Source organism: Sinocyclocheilus anshuiensis, unplaced genomic scaffold, assembly GCF_001515605.1.
Source record: "Sinocyclocheilus anshuiensis isolate Anshui unplaced genomic scaffold, SAMN03320099.WGS_v1.1 scaffold976, whole genome shotgun sequence".
Classification (NCBI taxonomy): Eukaryota; Metazoa; Chordata; class Actinopteri; order Cypriniformes; family Cyprinidae; genus Sinocyclocheilus; species Sinocyclocheilus anshuiensis.
In genome coordinates this window covers 2499895-2509036 of record NW_015552538.1, presented here as the reverse complement: position 1 = coordinate 2509036, position 9142 = coordinate 2499895, and the positions used below count along the sequence as shown (strand labels likewise).

The 9142-nt window shown below is 35.3% G+C and overlaps 1 protein-coding gene across 4 annotated transcripts in view; it reads right to left on the bottom strand.

The window, feature by feature from the left end:
• The window catches only part of LOC107663857 (tyrosine-protein phosphatase non-receptor type 4-like), a 55801-nt gene that overhangs the window by 20007 nt on the left and 26652 nt on the right, over positions 1–9142 (bottom strand). For 2 of the 4 annotated variants that reach the window (XM_016454215.1, XM_016454216.1), the window contains exons 3-10: positions 6733–6852; positions 6024–6066; positions 5819–5897; positions 4089–4133; positions 3784–3836; positions 1652–1772; positions 1170–1257; positions 755–843 (exon numbers count right to left, since the gene is read on the bottom strand). In XM_016454215.1, coding sequence (XP_016309701.1) covers positions 755–843; positions 1170–1257; positions 1652–1772; positions 3784–3836; positions 4089–4133; positions 5819–5897; positions 6024–6066; positions 6733–6852 — 638 coding nt within the window. The remainder of the gene's footprint in view (positions 1–754; positions 844–1169; positions 1258–1651; positions 1773–3783; positions 3837–4088; positions 4134–5818; positions 5898–6023; positions 6067–6732; positions 6853–9142) is intronic. The other 2 variants (XM_016454217.1, XM_016454218.1) reach the window with 1 other exon arrangement.

Sequence of the window (9142 nt, the reverse complement as noted above, 5' to 3'; positions counted from 1 at the left end):
TAATTTAAATTTTAAATGTAAATTATCATGTTTTCAACCAATAATCTGTTAATCGGTTTAAATGCAAATATGGTAGTTAGTATGAGAACAATTTAGAGTGATTGGTAAAAATTGTTGTATAAATACCTCTTATTCAATAAATAAATAAATACATTTTAATAACAGGGGGAAAACGTAAGTAAATGTAAGTAAACTGTAACTTTTTATAAAATGTTATATAATAATTTAGTTAATAATATCAGTTAATAATTAACAGCAATATTAAAACCAAGGTCCAAAAAATAATCAAAGATCATTAATGACAAAAAAATAATAGTAATAATAATAAAAACAATTCTTCCACAAATGAATAGGAGATCTCACTACCATATAAATCTCTGCAGCCACAACAAGCGACAGGACAGTTTGTTGGTTGTCTGGCTTTCATTTCTGCTGCTTTATGCTGAGGATCCCACAACAAAATCTTATATAAAACACTGTATATGTTCTGAACGGCTCATATTATGCAGCGTTGTGCAGCATTTAAACGTTTAGTGTTAGCAGACAAATGATCTGGTTGAAACACACCTGGTTAAAACAGTGTAATGTGCAGACCACACAAACACAAAAAAATCATAGCAACAGCATGAAATGACGCTATGAAGCTGACAGCAATGCATTATATTCAAACTGGCTTAAGTTTGCAACCTCAGCTTCATTTCACTTCATGACTTAAATTCAACACGAATGACACCAATAAGGCAAGTTCACTTACCATGGAAAGTAGTTGATTCGTACCCTGTTCTTGTAAATGGCAATGCCAGCTGACATCACGCCTATGAAAATCTCTGTGTTGCTTTGATCCTGAAAGCAAGAACAGGAAAAAAGAGAAATTATTAATGAGGATCATTTAGCATTTTCGAAACTGTGCTGTGTAATATTGTTTAAAGAGTTAGTCTACCCAAAAATGAAAACTCTAAAAAGATAATTTGTCTTTTTCCGTTCCAAGCCTGTATAACTTAAAAGCTATGCAAAAAGTTAATACTTCTCTTTTCCATACAATAAAAGCACAAATGGTGATTATAGTCCTCTAAAGCCATACAGGAGCTTTGCTGTTTCATTGATTATCTTTATTTGTAGCATAGAGGCTTGTGTGTAGATACACAATGAAACAGCTTTGACTCACTCACCCTTGCATAGTGCAGTTCCACTCCATAAAGTTCCAGCGTCCGTGCCATGTTCAGGTAATTGAATTCAGACTGTGCTGGAGTAAGTCCACTGTGCCCATGTCAGAAAAAAAGGGAGAATAAAGAGTCAAAACGAAGACATGTGCTTCAGATTCACATCACAAGACAGTGAAGTAGAGGTAAGTGGGTGTACACAACTCTTGTGTAAATTACAGAAATTGGTGCCTTTCAGAATCCCCCAATTTGTTAGTATGGCTAAGATGCGGAGGACAATGAGCTTCCTGTTCTCAGCACAGCTCTAGTGTGGGCGTACTGAGCCATGAGCGCTGAGAAAGCACACGTGAGTATGTTAACTAACAGTTATGAATATTCATAAAGCCATATGTGAAATCAACAAGACTCCTTCACTGTGGCAAAATTTCTGACAGTAATAGGAATTTTTGATTAGAATAGTGCAGTGACAAGTTTAGAGCGGTGACTCTTACCTGTGTTGCTGATGATGTTTGGTGACTTCATTTTCAAAGCCCTGAGGCTGGTTGGGGATGAAGCAGAACTCAGACAGGTATCCTGGCAAATTCTCAGCCTCACTGTAATCACCCAGCTCAGCTGAATCACACAATACAAGCACAGCGTTACGGATAACAGCCGTGAATCATGACAGTACAACATGCAGACCAGGTCACCTAATACTGTATATAAAGGGATACCATCACTGGTGGACACACACTGGTGCCTAAATCTCTTAATCCCTTGCTTTGTGTGTGACTTACATAGAGTATTATGTGACCAAAAAATCTGAGCAAAATGCCCTACAAAACTGCATGTATCTAATGCAGATTTCATTTTTTTTTTTTACAATAGACTTTTTTATTTTTTAAAAAGAAACGGATACTTTTATTGATGCATAGATTGGATGCATTTATTTATCAAAAGTGACAGTGATTACTTTTACATTACAAAAAAAAAATATATATATATACAAATAAATGCTGTTCTAATCAGAAATGTTTTTTGAGCACCAAATCAGGATATTAGAATGATTTCACAATGTTCATGTGACACTAAAGACTGAAGTAGTGGCTGCTGAGAATTCAGCTTTGCCATCATAGGTATAAGCTACATTTATGTTTTCCAAAAACATATTAAAATGATTTTACAAATAAATGCAGCATCGGTGAGTATTAAGCGACGTCTTTCAAAAACATTAAAATAGTCTTACCTACTCCAAACTTTTGAATTGTAGTATACTATATTTGAGTATATTATAGTATAGTATAGCAATATTATATTAGAAAAAAATCACTGAAAACAATTATTAAAATGTGTACAGTCCTGCTAATTCAAAGTGTATGAATGTAAAAATAGACTATATATTTTATATATGTAAGTTTGAGGCTATAGAACATAAGAGTTTTTTTTTAAGTGAATAAATCAAAAATTTTGTTCAGATAAATAATATAAATGTTCTTCAAAAATACATAAACCCAACATGAATTACATGTTGTATATTTCTTCACCTGTTTGCACATTTTAAATTACTTAAAAAAATTTTTTTCCTTTTTATCATGTTGGGCAGTCTTATTTGATGTTGACCAGTGCCAAATGTTGTCAGACCAAACATTCAGCTTCACTTAAGCCAAGCATTGGAATCTCATTACAATCATCCTCATTCATTTAAAATAAAAAGATAAAACACACTAATGCTTCAAGCTATTCAAGAGTTTAGGATTATTAAACACCTGTTACAATATTTATTATCATGTAAGCGTTCAGTAATTCTTTGACCAAAAAAAATCCCCTCAAATGTAGCATTTAGCATCAATTCTGCCACTATGGCAGCTTGTCAGTAAACCCTAAAGCAAACTAAATGAATTGCAATAGATAGCGCTGTCCTAGGCAACTGGGCAACAGAATCCCCTCTGACCTATATAGTGCCCAAACTGCATGCTAAAAGCCCTGGAGAGACCGGAGCAAATGTGCTCACTACAGAAATCTGTCAAGATTCATCATTGCTGAGCTCAATCTGGCAAGCGGAGCCCTGAGGGCCCGGGATATGCCATGTCACTGCTCTGTCTCGAATGGGCACTATTAGGTTAACTAAGATGTGCTGGGCTGTGTTAGTGCCTGCTGTACTTCAGAGAGATTTCTTGCTCGCATTTACTCCCGTTTTACAAGCTAGTGCTTGTTAAGCGTTGAGGTTGTGCATAGATGGAATGTGCCATGCTGAGCTTGCGCTGTTGTACTTTGGTGGTTTGCTTGGAAGCTCAGTACTGGATTTGAGTTTGCATGATACCGTAATATATCAGAAAGAAACGTGGGACATTACATTGGAGGAAAACAGCTTTAATTATAATTCTGCTGCTATGCTAGATTGCTATCAATTCCTCTCACTCAAGAAATAGAGAATTACAGGCGCCTCTTGTTCGACACCAAACATAACATTAAAAAGGATTTTAAATTGTAACATTAAAGTTAGTGCGACCAAACCAGAATTAAAGCGAACCACATGTAATTGACTGTCACATACTGTTCCGCTTAAAAAAAACTGATTTAGATTGTGGCTTCTTTGTCATGTAGATCCTACAGCCATTCTTTTCAACGAATGGCTCATACTTACACTGAACAGTGTACGATGCCAGGAGTGCGGCAGTATTGTGTGGACAGGGCAGTCTGGGAGGGATATAAATTATATTAAATTAACAGTGTAAAATGTTGGAGATCAAACCAAATTACTGTATTTAAGTAAACATTGAAGAACATGTAAGCACATGCAAATTCAGCAGCACAAACTGCAGTGGTATCACAAGATGAATATCGAAGGGATACATTTACATAGTTACAGATATCATTTATCAACCTACTTTTAAACTGGATTTAGGAAGAGATTTACAGTTAAAAACAGCCACACATGATCCAGCTCACCTTCCACTTAGTATGTCCTGCTTAATCTGTAAAAAATACTGGTACCTACAAAGATGAAAAAGAACAGACAAATAATCTCTGTGAGCCACTAGACTAAAAATAACTCGGATGTACTGTTCATGAGGTGAATTGTTAAATATTTAAAAAATAAGAAATATTAAATCAAACTTCCTACATAAAATGCCATGCCATACTGTACTGCAGTAAAGTTTAGGTACTGGAGTTTAAAGGCCATTGCACACGGAGTCCGAAATTTTCATCTGAAATTTTCACACGTTAAAAAATAAATACGACCTCATGTTGTGTCAATAACGTTTACACACTGCCTCCGAAACTTTTGTCCGTCATAAAAAAACTTCGGATCAGGTTCGATTTTCAGCATTTTTCGCATCCGTAGCAAGCATTTTGAGAGATGTTTTGACAATTCAGAGCCACCGTACAAGCGAACACCAAAATTGTCAGGTTCAACTTTGAATCGCCCGTGATAATCCCGCTACTCCTTAATAAGGAGGGGGAACTCTCCTTCCTCTCTGTATCTCAGGATTGGATGGACCCAATATTTCCTTTCTTTCTCTTTTTTAAGAAGCGAGACGACAACAAAATAATCCTCACTGCTTGAAGACTCCACTGTTTTGCAATTTTTTTCGCAACGGATTAATTAATACGCATCGGACTCAGTGTGCAAGCTTTCTGTGCATGACGAATTTTTAGGATGACAAATACGAAAAACCGTATACGGAAATTTCGGACTCAGTGTGCAAAGACCTTCACTAACATTAAATAGAACTGCTTTATTATCTAACCAATCAAAACCAAAGCCAAGACATGGTTACGAGGTGTCCAAAGTTGGTCTAATTTGATTATAGCATGACGATTTAAACATTTACATTTATGCATTTGGCAAATGCCTTTATCCAAAATGACCTAGCAGTTCTTGCTTTCATGGGGAAGCAAACTCATGACCATGCTCTACTGTTTGAACAACTTCTATTGTTTTTTCACCAAGTTCAGAGTTTTCCTCCTTGACATTGACATTTGCTGTACGCATTTGGCACTTGCTTTCTTTCAAAGTGGCTTACATGGCATACATTTTATTGGTTCATGCATTCCCTGGGTACTGAACCCATGATGAACTTGGCATTATTCGTGACATTCTCTACTGTTTGATCTACAAGAACACTACAAAGAGATAATGCGACATTATCACTATGATTCACTATGAATCACCACTGCCAATTCAAGTGAGGAGGTCAATCACTGTAGTTTTACTCATGTACTGCTTTACTCATCTCAGTTCTAGCCTGTACTTCTCTGAACTATTTGTTGGTCTCGGTATTACAGCACTTCTTTTACAGCCTCCTTAGAAATGAGGATTACAACATAAGAGATTCAAGTCTGCTAAATAAATACACGTAAAAGAAATAAAGAATCCATGACATCAAATTTGTTTTTAGATTTTGTCTATTAGCCTTGAGGATCTTTAAATTCTATAGTGTACACTTAAAAGCCGGCAAAATTAAAAAATTAAACACATTTAAAATATAACCTATATATAGATGACTGAATTTGTTGACAAATTTTTGTCCAATAAAAAGACTAGAATATCCTGCCCCCCTTCAAACGGTCTAATGTTTAATGTATAACTGGGATCTTAGAGAAAAAATGAATATGCACGTTATCTTTTAAACCATTTTTAAGGTCTTTATACACCAAAGCTGAAATCCACTCACCGTGTATATTCTTCCTGAAGTTTGTTGGGGTCACTCACAAAAAATTTCACCCGGAAGTTCAGATGATGTGGAGAGCCCCCTAGCATTTAATTCATCAGAACATTGTGTAAGTACAAAGATGTACAAATACAAAGGAGGAGAAAGAATAATCAATGGCTGGTGGTAAACAACAGCCTAGGTTGGTGCCTTTCATAAAATTACTTACTTTTTAATTGCTTCCTTATGGGTTTATTTGGATCCAGCCACCTCTATAAATTATTGATTGAGAGAAAGAAAGAAAGAAAGAAAGAAAGAAAGAAAGAAAGAGAGAGACAGAGGTAGAGAGAGAGGAAGAAAAACCTTAATAACATGGCAACAGTCCAACACAACCTAATGCCACTCAATAATTCAATAGGCTTGTGTTTTCTGCTGTGGGGAGGTGGAGATGTACTTATCTGCAGTTACAACACAAAGAGACAAACTGAGTGTGTTTGTGGAGTAAAAAACTCTTTAACTTTGATCCAGTTTCAGCTGAATCAATAGAACTACAAAGTCTGTTCCACCACAGATCGAGCGATTGGTAGATGCCTACCGGTAGACTGATGAAGGTGTAACATGAATACTGATAGTATACATACAACACAAATACATCTATTAATGTGTTTGGGTTCGGGTTAGGACTGCATGATGTAATTTTTTGTGACTAATATACACCAATGTTGTTGTGGTGTTTAAAACGAGTTGGGCCACCCAAAAGGGTAAGATGTTTCACAGGATCTTTAATCCTGAACCACTGTGTGTCCTACATTCCTAAATGTGAACCTACTTCAAGAATACTGGCCATTCACACACTCTATCCTCAAATGCTCCAAGCAAAACCTCCATGAATCCCTGAGGGCAGACTGGCTCGGCTCCGGCACATCTTTGAGCTTTACCTCTGAACTCACCGGGCTATCAGAGGAGTCGTCGGCCAGATGCAACCCAAAATAATCTCTCTCGGTCAGCTCCAGGTGCTTGCAGACAGCTTCCAGTAGGATCTGTCCTTGATCGTGCTTCTATAGAGTATGTACACACACAGAGATAGAGAGAAACATGTAAGTCCTAAAAAATAAATGTTGAAGGATTATTTGAATATTTTGTTATCATATTTTTAGTCATTCGAATAGATTTGCATACTAGAAAATATTCATTTTTAAGTTTATTATTTAATATTAAATATTTGAATTTGAATCACTTAATTTTATTGAATACAATCATCTCCTTCTGAAATATACTGACTTCAATACTACTATACAATAATATATTTCTATCCTGATTTCTTTCATTCATTTAGCAATGTTGTCCAGTTAATACAGAATGTAATAAAAAAGGGGTCCCACTTTATATTAAGTGGCCTTAACTACTATGTACTTACATTTAAATTAATAACTTGGTACAATGCACTTATTGTGTACATACGTTTTTACATTGTACTTATATTTTAAAAATACCTGCATGTAATTACATCTGTAATTAATTTCTGTAATCACATGTACAATTACACTGTTGACCCATCCCTTACACCTTAACCCACCCTTAAACCTACCCATACCACCAAACCTGTCCCTATCCTTACCCGTATCCCACCTCATTAGCAGCAGAAGTGTTTTGCAATACAATATGAACACTAAGTACATTGTATTTATTTTTTGATGCAAGTACATAGTAGTTAAGGCCACTTAATATAAAGTGGGACCAAAAAAGGTAACCTAGAGCACGGTGTAAAATAAGAATCAGGCTGTAGAATAAAAGCAAAACCTCATTAAACGTTGCCATTGTCACAACAATTATGTGCATCTTTGCAACTGAGTGGCTGACATCAGCAGCAAAATAAATCAGGAAGTATGCCCATCTTTCCAGTAAAGGCCAGGCCACTTTGGTAAGTCAGATGTAACAGGCCAGTTTTATTGGCTGTCAGATCCGATACAGCATCCTGACAGCAGAGCTGAGGCTTTAGCAGTGCTTTTATTTCCTGTTTTACCCTTTTAAATGGTCTTGGAAATGCCAAGACAGCATATTCTGAACACATACGTTCAGAGAAACACAGACAGACAGTTCAAAGCACATACACGCTGTGCTGCTCAATAAACAAAATATGGCAACAGTCACATCAAGCAGAATGAATGACAGGCCAGTCGAGAGAAAACGGACAGTCTAACGCCTCTGCAGAGCTGCAAAGTGTGCGAGGAAATACAGAAAAATGGAGCACAAATAGAACATGCATATTGACATTTCACATGGAAAAACTAATACTGAAACAAAATTTGAGATCAAATTGAAACATTCAAACCGAATTTGCACTTTAATGTTATTTGCATAACACTATATTGTCTTGTTAGGATGACTATATATCCTCTTTTTCCCAGACATGTCCTATATTTCTAAATTGAGTAAAATGCACAGGCTTTGTGTTCTTATTGCTTTCATACTTGAAGATAATGAGGGAAAAATAAGTTTGGAACAATAGCATGCAGTCATTGTACATAATCGACATATATAATATATGAGGACTGTAGAGAGCATGTTAACAGGAAAACAATGCCAAAACCCAGAAATTGTTTGCAATTTAAAAATCCCTTCCAGGACAATTGTCATGTTAACATTCATTCAAAAGTTTGGGTTCAGTAATTTTTTTTCTTTTCTTTTTTGAAATAAATGTGTTTGTTTTTTTTCAGCAAGGACATGTTAAATTGATAAAAGGTGATAGAATATGGTAAGAAAAGATTTCTATTTTGAATAAATGTTGTTATTTTTAACTTTTTATCAAAGAATACTGACAAAAAGTATCACAGGTTCCAAAAAATATTAAGCAGCACAACTGTTTTCAACATTGATAATAAATCAGCATATTACATTTATTTCTGAAGGATTGTGTGGCACTGAAGACTGGATAAATGGCTGACGAAAATTCAGGTTTGCATCACAGTAATAAATTATATTTTAAAATATATTAACAGAGAAAATTTCTAATAATATTTCACAATACTACTGTTTTTTTTCTGTATGCAGCCTTGATGAACACGAGGAACTTTTTTAAAAAACATAAAAAATCTTAATCTTATCCCAAACGGTGGAAATTTGTTCATTATCAAAATAAAATACAGTCAACCAAACCAAACATATAAAAGGTTACACTGGTCAGTTTAAATAGACCGTAGTATACCGGTCCACTCTGCTGTTATGCCAAGGACTTTTTTGCTCATGCGAAGAGGATGATCTTTTCCATCTATATGTGAATGCGTGTAAAGTACAAGCCTAGTTTACATTATAAATAATAGTTTAACATTCAAATACATTGCGAATATG